This window comes from Palaemon carinicauda, chromosome 3 (genome assembly GCF_036898095.1).
Source record: "Palaemon carinicauda isolate YSFRI2023 chromosome 3, ASM3689809v2, whole genome shotgun sequence".
Taxonomy (NCBI): domain Eukaryota; kingdom Metazoa; phylum Arthropoda; class Malacostraca; order Decapoda; family Palaemonidae; genus Palaemon; species Palaemon carinicauda.
Window position 1 is genome coordinate 125,341,101 of NC_090727.1, and position 14,494 is coordinate 125,355,594.

General features: G+C 34.4%; 1 protein-coding gene across 4 annotated transcripts in view; it reads left to right on the forward strand.

Annotated features, from left to right (window-relative positions):
• LOC137638471 (glutamate [NMDA] receptor subunit 1-like) overlaps positions 1–14,494 on the forward strand; it is a 196,696-nt gene that overhangs the window by 164,667 nt on the left and 17,535 nt on the right. For 2 of the 4 annotated variants that reach the window (XM_068370550.1, XM_068370551.1), the window contains exons 5-11: positions 1,436–1,564; positions 2,731–2,919; positions 3,450–3,550; positions 4,502–4,675; positions 6,005–6,121; positions 8,198–8,366; positions 14,005–14,082. In XM_068370550.1, coding sequence (XP_068226651.1) covers positions 1,436–1,564; positions 2,731–2,919; positions 3,450–3,550; positions 4,502–4,675; positions 6,005–6,121; positions 8,198–8,366; positions 14,005–14,082 — 957 coding nt within the window. The remainder of the gene's footprint in view (positions 1–1,435; positions 1,565–2,730; positions 2,920–3,449; positions 3,551–4,501; positions 4,676–6,004; positions 6,122–8,197; positions 8,367–14,004; positions 14,083–14,494) is intronic. The other 2 variants (XM_068370552.1, XM_068370553.1) reach the window with 1 other exon arrangement.

The window sequence follows — 14,494 nt, forward strand, 5'->3', positions numbered from 1 at the left end:
GTATGTGGTGAGAGAGAGAGAGAGAGAGAGAGAGAGAGAGAGAGAGAGAGAGAGAGAGAGAGAGAGAGAGAATATTTCCGTGTTATGAATATTAATATGATAGTCAGTTCCAATATTATTCAAGAAAATTTATATAGAAATAGGATAGGAAAATTAAAATAAAAAAGTTATGATAAAATATTTTGATGAATTAGCTTCGAAATAATATCAGATTACATTTCTTAAAAGGATAAAAAAGTTCTCTCTCTTCATCGCATTTCTTTGAGTGATATCGGTAATTCCCCTCCTCCTCACATTTGAACCATCCTAGCGATGTCTCGGTTGTTTAACGTCGGCCTCCTTTCAGGGCAAGATAGGCATGATCTCTTCAAGTCAGGTCTGGCCAGGCGACACCGGTTTTGTTGCTGGGTGTACATATACCCTTTATTTATATTTACTATATGTATACAGTATATACTGTATATATATATATATATATATATATATATATATATATATGTATGTATATATACCCATTATTTATGTTTACTATATGTTTACAGTATACACTGTGCGTATATATATATATATATATATATATATATATATATATATATATGTATATATATATATATATACATGTACATATACCCTTTATTTATATTTACTATATGTATATATATATATATATATATATATATATATATATATATACCCTTTATTTATGTCTACTATATGTTTACAGTATATACTATGTGCGTGTATATATATATATATATATATATATATATATATATATATATATATTTATATATATATATATATTTATATATATCTGTATATATAGTTATATATATATATATATATATATATATATATATGCATATATGTACATATATGTAAGATTATATATATATATATATATATATATATATATATATATATATATATATATATATATATGTATATATATATGTGTGTGTGTGTGTGTGTGTATATATTTGTTTATGGACAAATTTACCCCTTATTTATATATACTGTACCTACGTATGTATATATGCACGCATGTATATATATATATATATATATATATATATATATATATATATATATATATATATATATATATATATGTATATATACATGTGTCTGTGTTTAGACAGATAGATAGAGAGATATATTTGTATATACATGCATATATATATATATATATATATATATATATATATATATATATATATATATATATATATATATATACATATACTGTATATGATTTCTCATGAATTTTCTACCTACCCAAGATCCATCTTTCTCTCTCTCTCTCTCTCTCTCTCTCTCTCTCTCTCTCTCTCTCTCTCTCTCTCTCTCGTATCCGAACACTCCCAAACCTAACTTGCATTCTCCGTTTGTGTCTCTTTCCCCGTGACCGCGTGCGGATGTTTACCTGGGGCAGGTGTACGCGGTGATAGTATCTCACCCCCTGAATGGAGACCTCTCCCCGGCAGCCGTCTCCTACACCAGCGGTTTCTACCACATCCCTGTCATCGGCATATCTTCGAGGGACTCCGCCTTTTCTGATAAGGTAAAGAGAATGTGGGAGGAGAAAAAAAAAAAAAAGGTCTTTGAAAGTGATAAGGGTCGATAGGACGACCTTTCGAGGTTGCCTATACAAAGGTCAGGTGAATTTGTTTTGTGTTCCCTTTAGTTAACTTCTATTCAGGTCCTTGTTTCTCTATTCTAGTTTTCCTGCTTTCTCTCTCTCTCTCTCTCTCTCTCTCTCTCTCTCTCTCTCTCTCTCTCTCTCTCTCTCTCTCTCTCTCTCTGTCAGATTTTGTGCGTGTATTTGATTTCTCTTCTTATAATGATATTTCATATCCTTAAAATACCTTGGATTTATCATAATTAAATCTATTTTTCCTTATTTTAAGTTTATCTGATGTTTCACACTGTGGCTGTATTATGTTTTCAAAACAGTTATCTTGTATTTTTTAGTGTAATGAAAATTTCCATTACTGTATTCACTAATGTTATCATCATTGATATTGTTAATGTTACGGTTGTCTTATCACCCTCCTGGGTGATGCTTTGAATTTATATAATCATTAATATTATCACCGCAAACAGCATCATTATCATTGCTCTCAACGTTACTATAATCATTCATTTGAATGCTTAGAAATAAAGTACAAATCTGAAATGGTGTCGTCCTTTCCCCTCAGAGGGGACAACTGTCACTAATCTATCTCTTGTCGGCATCTGGTCCTGTTCTCCCCTCACCCAAAATAGAAAATTGTTGCTCATGTAACTTATTGCCTAAGCAATTGAGTGCTCTTGTCCCCATGTCAAGTTAGAAATTTGCTCTAGTCCCCACTAATCTAAATTGGTTTATTATTTTGCTTGTTCAACATAGATTAAACATCCAATTGTTATCAATTTTCTACCATGATGGAACATTTTGTTAATCTTTTTTTTCGTACCTGAAATTAGAATCTATTTTTTTTTCTATTTAGACAACCAATTATTATTCATTTCCACTATGATGGAACATCCTATTAAAGTCAATTCATAACAGTACTTGAAATATATTTTCTTTTCACTTAGAACATCCAACTAATCATCTAGCAGACGTTCAAATGAAGCTTCTTCATTTACATGGACAGACACCCTTTTAGACCCTTTTCATTCACAGTGACTGAACATTCTATAACTCTTCCTCTTCTTCTCCTCCTCCTTTGTTTCTCTGTCCAGAACATCCACGTTTCGTTCCTGCGTACCGTTCCGCCCTACAGCCACCAAGCAGATGTGTGGGTGGAGTTGCTCAAGACCTTTCAGTACACGCAGGTGGTTTTCGTTCACTCTTCGGACACCGACGGGCGCGCCCTCCTCACTCGCTTCCAGAACCACGCCCAGAGCCATGAGGACGATAAAGATATCAAGGTCAGGGCAATGCAATACTGAACATATGAGAGATTAAGATGTCTGGTTGAAAGAGAATAGGTTTTGAAGTAGGCTGTGCGAATGTATTAATATAATCAAATCGTTTTACAGAGATAGGATATTCATGTAGTTTAAGGTAACCTACCATTCATCTATATATATATATATATATATATATATATATATATATATATATATATATATATATATATATATATAGCACATATACTTCTATATATATATATATATATATATATATATATATATATATATATATATATATATATATATATATATATATATATATATATATATATATATATATATATATATATATATATATATATATATATATATATATTTGTGTGTATATATATGTGTGTGCGCGCGTATGTGTATATAAAAAGTAAATCCTATTTGAAAATATATGACTCTAAAATTACATTATGGAGATCAGACCTGGACTACTACGATAATTACTATTTAGAAATAAACGAAAGAAAATATTAATATCTCTCAATTCTTTGCAGATGGAAAACGTGATAGAGTTCGAACCCGGATTAAATTCTTTTGTGGATAAACTCAAGGAGATGAGAGAAGCGTCAGCCAGAGTCTTTATGCTATACGCCAAGTAAGTAATAATAAATCCAATACTCTTCTTGGAAACGTCCCTGCCAGGCGTTCTGTCAGACTGGGGTTCGAGTCACGCTCAAGCTCGATAGTTTCTTGTAGTCTTCAACCTCACCATCCTTGTGAGCTCAGAATGGAGGGTTTTTGGGAAGCCTATAGGTTTAGCTGTTGGTTCAACAGCAGCCATTGCCTGGCCCTTCCTGGTCCTAACTTGGGCGCTGATCTTATGTATATATTATCCTGCTAGCTCGGGCAACGTCACTGTTCCTTGCCTCTGCCATTCATGAGTAACCTTTAAAGCATTTAAAAAACTGTTGTAATTACTTAATACCACAGAACTACGGCTCAGGTAATTACAGTTTACAAACGGATCCCAAAATATATTTCAGTTACCTTTATTTCAAGATTATTATCTTAGATATAATTTTCAAAGCTTCTTTTTTGCTCTATATTTGCCTTTCAGGTAAATAAGTCAAGTGTGATTTGTGCGATAGTTTTACTCCATACAAATGGGATATTTCGATATTGTTTGTTAATCGCGAAATTATTAACGATTTGCTAGTGACTCTGGCTCCACGCTGGAAGACTTCATATCTAAACGTAAAATTTATTCCTCATTTATTATCAGTGTAACACAGAGAAGGGAGAACATTGATGTGTTTTAAGTTTTATATAATCGTATTCTTCTAAGCTATTATCTAGAACGTTTCAGGTTGCATTTTAATAAGCCACTAAATAATTGAAAATAGAAATGCCCTATAAGATAAGATTTGATTGTGAATTTCAGTTAATTTTCTTATTACAAAATCTGAACCTGGTTTCGTTGAATTCTGAAACAGGAGGTACTATCTGAACCTCTTGATTTCTTGATAAAAACTTCCAAATACCTTTTTCCTCATTACAAACTTCATAAGCACCAAACTTAGGAGCTAATCCTTGATTTCATTTGCAGCAAAAACGACGCCCGCACCATCTTCCACGACGCCAGCTACATGAACATGACTGGCAGAGGATACGTTTGGGTAGTGACCGAGCAGGCCCTCAGCGCCGAGTTCGTTCCGGCGGGCACCATCGGCTTGAAGCTCGTCAACGCCTCTAACGAAGATGCTCACATCACCGATAGCCTGTGAGTTCTGAGTAGTGATTCTTTGTCTGGTCCACTTTGGGAATTCTCCTCCTGTTTCTGCCTTTTCCAGATTCTTCCAGCGTTTATCATTTTACTGCCTTTAGCCAGGGCATACTACTGCTACAGAGTTATGGGGTCCTTTGACTGGCCAGACAGTGCTACATTGGATCCTTCTCTCTGGTTACGGTTCATTTTCCCTTTGCCTACACATACACCGAATAGTCTGGCCTATTCTTTACATATTCTCCTCTGTCCTCATACACCTGACAACACTGAGATTACCAAACAATTCTTCTTTGCTCAAGGGGTTAACTACTACACTTAATTGCTCAGTGGTCACTTTCCTCTTGGTAAGGGTAGATGGGACTCTTTAGCTATGGTAAGCAGCTCTTCTAGGAGAAGGACACTCCAAAATCAAACCATTGTTCTCTAGTCTTGGGTAGTGCCATAGCCTCTGTACCATGGTCTTCCACTGAGAGTTCTCTTGTTTGAGGGTACACTCAGGCACGCTATTCTATCTTATTTCTCTTCCACTTGTTTTGTTAAAGTTTTTATAGTTTATATAGGAATATTTATTTTAATGCTGTTAATATTCTTAGAATATTTAATTTTTCCTATTTCCTTTCTTCACTGAGCTACTTTCCCTGTTAGAGCCCCCGGGCTTATAGCATCCTGTTTTTCCAACTAGGGTTGTAGCTTAGCAAGTAATAATAATAATAATAATAATAGTAATAATAATAATAATAGCTTCCTTTCTTGGCTAAGGTTAGTCTTTCCTTTTGTAATGCAAGTTAACATTCAGTCAAGAAGTTTTGATTGGAAAAGGTTACAAGGTTACCCGTCCCATATTGCTATCTGCTCTTGAAAAATATGTCTTGGTTTACCAAGTGGTGGTAAGTGTCCTGGGAGGGTAGACAAAGATTGACTAAGCTAGGTTAGGCTTGGTTAAGTCATGAGGTTAGGTTTAATTGAGTCATGTTTTTGTTCGTATTCCTCCATCAGACACTAAATAAGGCCTTTAAAACTAATTTCTTGTGATCTTGGTATGATATCATTATAATATCCTCTAATTTCATTATCGTTATTTTGAAATAAAGAAATTAACGTCTGGAATTCGTTTAGCATTTCATACATAAATGGAGAAAAAGAATATAGTAGAATTTTTAAGTGTAAAGTGTCAGTAAACAGTAATTGAAATTGCAATTCATAGCAGTCTCTCTCTCTCTCTCTCTCTCTCTCTCTCTCTCTCTCTCTCTCTCTCTCTCTCTCTCTCTCTCTCTCTCTCTCGCAAATAAAAGACATTCTTTACATTCCTTGTATTCCCCACAGGTACATTTTGGCCCTTGCGCTCAAGAAGTTGCGTGAGGAACAGAACACGACAGAACCTCCGCCTCAGAACTGCGACAACACTGGATCCACTTGGGAGACGGGCAAGAAGCTTTTCCAGTAAGTCTTTCTTTTGAGAACCGTTGCGCGCCTACACGTATCAGAGACTACTGTACAACGGTCAAAATATTGTTCGTAATCATTATGAAGAAATCTCCTAAAAGACGTTTTTAATCATTTATATTAGGAACCTGAACAACTTAATGTTTGCAGAGGTAATTTTTCTTTTTAGTGAATCATAAGCAGGAATTGCAAAAGATGATAGAAGATTTGATTAGAGAAAACAGAGATGTAGCACTGAAAATGAATATGAGTAATAAGGTAATAGCCAATGAAAATGCAGAGAGACAACAAATAAGAGTTATGGACGAACCTCTAGAGATTGTTAATGAATATACAGTACATAGCCTACTTAAGACAGACAGTGTTTCCACAGGACACGAGACCGAATTTTGAAGAAGGATAGGCATAGAATGGAGCCTACAGCTTTGCCGATAGTGGCAATACACAAGTCCTTTCACGATGTTAAGGTATCCCCACCCAGAAAGATGTCAGGATACTAATGATAAAATCCTGCAGTCACCAGTTGTGATTATAATCCCGTATCGGTTGATAAGTCAAATGACTGATACATGTCCTCTTGCAAGACCTGTCATCATGACCCAAAATTCCTTGGCCAAGGGAGTCGTGTGCTTAACTCTTAAGTCACGAAGGGCGCACCGGTAAACTATCCTCTTTCAGACAATCACACGGGGATTCATGGCTGCTGTCATTGATTTAGATTCGAAATCAATAAAATGTTGTATTCGATAGTAACTATGTAACAAAGAATTAATTTGCACAATTTCAAACTTGTTGCAAATGATTTTATTTTTAGCAGAATGATATAGAATTTCGTTTCATAGGTTTTGTGTTATTTATTAGACATCCTTACTCATCTTACTTGTTTATCTATATTTCAAAGTTTATTACTCGCTTTCCGTTTCTTTGTCACACTAGGATATTTTCCTTTATTGTAGCTATTGGTTTTGTAGTATACTGCTTTTCCAGGTAGAGTCACAGATGGGCGTATAACACTTGTCTGTATGACGAACTGCTTCCAAAATAAGATAATGGTATTAATATGATTTTCTATAACGATTGACAGGAATCTATATACCTGCATAAAGACCCACAATACGTTTATACATATTGCTTATATAGTGTGGACGGGCATACAGAGCCCATGAACTGGGAACACCCTTTAGTCTTTCCAGGAACATCAATTTCAATCAATATTCAGATCCTGCATGGGAGCATGACGCTGTAAATGAAGAAAATTATCTATGGCTTTGAGTATAGAGTGAATCCAATGTGTTTTCAGTCTGTTGGAGTGGAGTTTGAGACCCTCTCAGGTTCGATAGTTATTGGTAGTGTCTGTAAACTGCCCATTCTTTTGAACTAGGGATGAGGAGTTTGAGGAAACCTATAGGTCTACCTGCTGAGTCATTAGCAGCCATTGCTTGACCCTCCCTGGTCCTAACTTGATGGAAAAGGGAATAAAATGCTGTATAAACTGTCAGTCTTTTGGCATTATCACGGTCCTTTTCCTCTGACATTTATGAACGACCTTCAAACTTTTAATTTGAGAATAATGGTTTAGTTTATTGCTGTGATAAAGAATTAATAAAGCAAAACACATCCAATAGAGAATGCTGAAAAATTTCAGAAAAAATTATGATGATATTTAACAAAAGAAATCTTTACACCAGCAAAAAAAAAGTCTTACAAAAGTTATAAAAGAAAATATACTGTTATAAACAGATAATATAACGTAATAAAAAGCACTGTCACTTCAGCTTGTAAGGACAGTACAGTACTAGCTTTCTGGTCTAACTATCTATATCTAAGATAACAAGTGTTATGTGTATCCTCAGGCAAGAGAAAACATAATGGACAAAATGAACACCAACTTTTAAAACCATTGGTCCTACCTTTTTTAGATTGCCTGGCCTTCCATGCAATCTTTGCAGCCTGTAACAAGGCCATAATTTTCCTTTTCCGGCTGCATTCGGCCCAAGCTTACCTCAACTGTAAGTGAAATGTCCTCAGGCCTATTTACGACGCGTTTACATCTCGCCCTTCTATCTCCGACAGGTACATCCTTGAGCAGGTGCTGAAGGACGGCCTGACGGGCAAGGTCGCCTTCGACGAAAACGGGGACCGAATCAACGCGGAGTATGACGTCATCAACATCCAGGAGCGGACTGAGGGAGACGGCCTGAAGAAAAAGCACGTCAAAGTGGGGCAGTTTATATACAATAAGGTCAGTGAAACACCTCCACCCTCCCCCTCACCTCCTCACCGTCACCGTGATCCTCGTAAAAGTGTGCAGCTTCTCTTTCGTTCCTCATAAATGTGCGGAAACTTAAGTTCTTAAATGTCTTTTTCTTTATATATATATCTTCGTCTCTATAGGATCACCTTCCATTCTGTGTTTTCTCTTCGATGCGGAAGATATATAGATATATACATTAGATGATGATATGAGTCGAACTTCCTTCGGTTTCCTAATTCATATAATTTTCAAATCTCATTCTGTATGCATATATGTGTTCCTATACATAGATACACAAACAACTATATGTATACATGCATACGCTCACACTTAAACATTCAGATATATATATATATTTACGAAAACATTGGTGTGCGTCATTCTATTTCTTTGTGTCATGCCCTGTTCCTAATTTGCGATTTTTTCTTTTATTTCAGTTTTGATTAAGAGTCATTGATATGGAATACTAGATTTGTTTACATTCCAAATTAGGCTGTTACATTGTACATGTGTTTGCGTAAATAGGTTTGTGTATAGCAGGCTTATTCATATATTGTATACAAACACACACGCACATACACACACACACACACATATATATAGTATATATATATATATATATATATATATATATATATATATATATATATACATATGTATATATATATTCGTATGTACATTGCTATATATTAATGTATATTGTACACGTACGCATATGTAAAAATATATGTATATATAATGTATATATACGTATATAAATTCATGTGCTTATGGCTATATATGTATGTGTAATGATACATGCACATATGTATAACTACATACATACATACATACATACACACACACACACACACATATATATATATATATATATATATATATATATATATATATATATATATACATACAGTATATATCGCTGCTGCTAAAACTGCTGTGTTCAGTTGCTGCGGAAGCGTCGTTTTTTCCGATGGTAGAGAGAACAATTGCAGAAAGGGACAAGAAAGATCAACAAGGACAGAATAATTCCACAAGAAGCAAACGATTACGTCAGTTCCGCTCAAAACTTCTCCTCCAGTTTCAGAATTCTGTCCGTGTTGTAGATGACACAGCAGAAGTTCCCTTACATGCTTGTATAAGTCGCTAGAGTCTTTGCCTCTCTTAATAAAATAAAAATAATGCCTTTGGAGATTTATCTATTATAATTAATAAAAGTAAATTGAAGAGAGGCATAACACCGTTCAGATTAACAAAATCCTAACATTTACTCCCGAGATAAGGTCAATGAATTCGAAAAATTGAGGAGAGGCATTAGACAAATTTCAAAATTCTTAAATGGTAAATAATTCACTTCCATAAATAGAGGCAAATTTCTTTCAAATATCAGAAGAATTTTTTTTTTAGCTAAAATATAACTGATACAAAATCCCTCTCTGCAACTGTACTTGAAACCGTGGCAATGATGCCATTGCATAGCGCTCGCAAAAGTGTGTTTCTCTTTCTTCCTTTGACACTATGTCTCCTCTTGTCTCGTTCTTTTGGTCGTGTGTCTCTTAAGGACACAAGACACATTACGTGTTTGAATACACCACAACACCATTTAATCTTCTTTGCGTTTTCTGAAGGAAAATGAATTTACAGCTAACCGTTCCACTACTTTGAGATTGAAAACAATAGAAATCTTACATAATTGCATTTTCTACTCGTTTTACACCACAATCTACTTCAGATAAATTTACATTTGCCATTTTGGCAGAAATTGACGTTCCGAACTTCGTCGACTGAAAGCCGATTTTCAATGATAATCTCAAAATATCGAAGATTGTAAATATTTGTTTTCAATATTTTACTCCAAAAAAAAAAAAAAAGATTGCCAGATTTAATTATGATTTTATCTCCACAGTGATTTTATTTCATGACCTTTAAGCTGAAAAATTTATTTCTTCACAATCTTAACTCCATAATAGGTTATCTGTCTGAAAAGTATAATCACTTGATTTTGACATATAATTTCATTGTTTTACTACATATAACTCAAAAGTACCTCCTGTTTATCATTGCTTATTAATGTGTATCCTACAATGTCAAGTAAAATCCACTCAATAAGATAAAAAGGAAGATTTCAATGATATAATGGTATTCCTGCAAAGATATGGTTTCCTGTGGAAAACGTTATAATGTCATACTCGTACAATTCTAGCAGAAACAGAAGCAAATGTTTAGTTGCAAACGACAACCCAATTTAATTGCTCATCGTCCTTGAGATCTCATTGCTTTAATTCGCAGCAGTTCAGTTGTGTTTTATTTACAGAAAAGGTTCCTCCTGCATAAAACAAACTTTATCATATTGACTTAACAGAAAATAATCCCCTTCTATCAACAATAGATAACATACTGTTTCCTTAACAACAAACACTGCTCTCTTCCATATGGAGCAGATGACTTGAATTTCCTTTTACAAATAATCTACTACTAACAACTTGATGTTTCTTTCACAGATAATTTTCTCTCTTTAAACAGCAGATGACATAAAATACTAATTATGCGAAATATCCTTTGGAGCACAGTGAACAAAATAATTTTCTCTGCATACAGCACGTTCCTTATGTCCACAACATAGAACATGAAGCTCTCTCTCTTATCAGACAAGACTACACTGTGTTTACTCTACAGGAAATTATCCTTCCTGACCAAAATACACAGCCTGATGCTCATTTGTTTTGATACTGCTTATTGGCTAGCGCTGTGACCGCTGGAAGCTAAGCCTGTAATATCATGCTTAAACCCTGCTGCATCTTACCAAAGGTGTAGTCTTTAAATCTTACCAAGTCTACAGTCTCTACAGTCTAATCTCTTTCCAATAATTCCAGCCTATAACATTTTGCTAAAGTTACAGCATATAATATCTTAACAAATTTTTAGGCTGTGGTTTCTTTCCTAGGCTGCAGCCTTCAGCCTGCAACATCTTACTTGAAACTGCGGCTTGTAGCATCTTAGCTAAGCTGCAGCCTGTAACATATTACAAAAGCTGCATCTGGAAATGTATTTCATAAAGCTGCAGCCTGTACTCTCTTTCCTAAAGCAGCAGCCTGCAACATCTTATTTGAAGCTACAGCCTGCAACACACCAAACCGAAGCTGCTTTTCAAAGGTATAGCCTATAGCATCCTTAGTCGATTTTCTTGTATAAAATCTCATAAGATGACGTCCTTTCTCAGCAGATTGTTATCCCCAGGTAAATCTATCAACTCATCTGCCTCACGCTTACTTTACACATGTTATCTTACACAAGAGTGACAACATTTGTCTCTGTACAGATATTTTTGTTTCGATCTGTCATAAACAAGCAGTGATCATGAAGATCTTTACATTTTTATCAATCTAATTTGGTTGTCTTTTGCGGAAAACATTTGCTTACTTTTTGTCTGAAATACTTTCTAGAATAAATTTCGTCGTTTGATTCCTTGACGTTATTCTTCGACATTCTGAAATGAGGAATCAAACTTTAAAAGGAAAATGAGTTAATGAAACAAAACGTTTTGAGTCAGTAAGAAAAGAGTTGTGTCACAGCTATATTTAATCCGCTTATCAATTTTACAGTTATTCCTTTTTATTCTACTCAATGTTTTCGAATAAAGTATCAACCTTGCGTTATTCCCAAATCATTTCAAAGTTGCTGGTTATTCAAATAATTTCAAATCTAGAAGAACTGATGATAATATACAAATCAAATGTTCGAGTCGGTACAGCTCTGAAAATAATCATTCACACCAAAGTGTTTATATAGGCATCACATATAATTTCTCTATGCATTATATAATCTTTATGTGTACATTATATATTGTTTATATACTCATCCTGTATTCCTTACGCAATCTTACTTTAGAAGCACACAGTTATTCTTTCTTTAACCTTCCGTCAGGTCTGTCTGGTTCATTTGTATATCATTAACCCGTTTTAATTTCTGGCAGATTTCAGATTTCTTCTATTATTCTCTGTGCTTAGTTTCTATTGTACTATTTGATAAAAAAACAGTATGGTGGGCGGGATTCAAAATTTCCTATTTGATTTTAGAAATATGTGCCAAGATGTTGAGAGAGAGAGAGAGAGAGAGAGAGAGAGAGAGAGAGAGAGAGAGAGAGAGAGAGAGAGAGAGAGAGAGAGAGATTTTAAATGAAATAGCAAAGTTAAGTGGGCTTGCTTTCAATTTACAATGCAATTTTGTAAGGCTGCAAACAGATAATATTATGATATTTATTTTAAGAAAAGTTTCCTTTGATTTTGCCAGACAACGGGTGCGTCCGAGCCTGCAGTTGAGAGTTGATATAAGATATTTAATGTTTCCACTAAGATTGACAGTGCTAAAACTTAGCCTTATTAACAAAAATTAGGAAGCAATCATCTAAAACTTAAATCTTAAGAGGACTGAAGCATCATAACTGACATAAATCATAATATTTAAAATTGAATTGAAGACATCGAAAGTAATTTCAAAAGTTGAGGAACCGATTAAAAATGTGTATTTGTAGTTTGAATTTTCGGATTTTATTATTATTATTATTATTATTATTATTATTATTATTATTATTATTATTATTATTATAAATATTATTATTACTATTATTATCATTATGATTATTATTATTATTATTTTAGGAAAATATATAAATTTTAGACATATCTGTAAAGAACACTACTGTAAGGTTGGTCAATCAATCGTAGGAATTGGAAGTTTCACGTTAACCTTCTTAGCTTCATTACGATTAAAAAAAAAAAAAAAAGTTTAGCATTGCTCTGAATTCTTATTGTTCTTTTTTGAGAGCAGATGTCTCATCTATATCTTACCATTAGGTGAAATTTTAGAGTTATTGCACAGTCAATATTATTATTACTATTACTAGCTAAGCTGCAACCTTAGTTGGAAAAGCAATCCTATGCCCAAGGGCTCCAACAGGGAAAAATAGCCCAGTTAGGAAAGGAAATAAGGAAATACATAAACTATATGAGAAGTAACGAATAATAAATATAAGATATCTTAAAATCAGTAACAACATTAAAATGGATCTGCCATATATAAACTATGAAGTGAGACTTATATCAGCCTGTTAAACATGTAAAGATACTTTCAGTTTTAGTTTTAAATATCGAATTCACTGGCCAACTCTCATGATTAGTCAAAAGAAAGGTCACTTAACTTACCAACGTTTTCCCCTTTAGACATTGATATTGAAACCAGACAATTTACTTTGAGTGCAGTCAAAAGTTTCTTCAACAACACAAGGCTAAGTCTAGGCAATGAGAGTGAAAGTGTCTTACTGACGATTGATTGGTTGTGAGGAGAAAATCCGTTGATGAACCTACCAATCACTGCACTTCATGTTTTTTTCTTTCTTTGATTTTTGTCTATTTGAAAAACTCATCTCTGGATAAACAAGAAACCCAGTGTTTGAAAACCAAAATCTTTTGGGAGATTTGTCCCAAAGTTTAGCAACACTGGGACTGGAATGTAGAGATTGGTGGACCCGTTCATTAAATTCTGGTTTATTTAATAGGAATCTTAGATAGGGAAATGGGATCAGTAGGGAGGGCATGGGCCAAGCTAACTCCTCCCCCCTATTCTCCTGCAGCCGGCAGAACGGCATAGGGCGGGGGGCAAGTCTGGGGGGATGAAGACTACTGGTGAATCTGACTCCCAGTCGCCGCAGGTAAATTAGGACCACACCTCATGTGCAGTTTCCCCCCAACAAGCCCCTTCCACCCACCACAGAATAATCAGCCTTTTTTTTTTCTTTATCTCCCCCCCCCCTCCCCTCCCCATTCCCCAGACTTCCGGGGAAAGGGCAAGATGGGAATATGACTGCGAGAAGGATGTTATTAGAATCCTGTACAGATCAACCTTTAAATACCACTATTCGCGAAACAGTGAATATTATAATTATTCCATGCTGATGACTGTTTGAGTCAAGCACATTATAATATTCCTTTTTGCATGCAAATTTAATTCTATTTATTTAATTTCCCGAACCTTTATTTATTCAAATTAGCAGAAGTGATTTGTTAAGACGGTTTTGTACGTCAACGTTAAAGTGTCTCAAAATTGAAGGAAACCAGATTTTA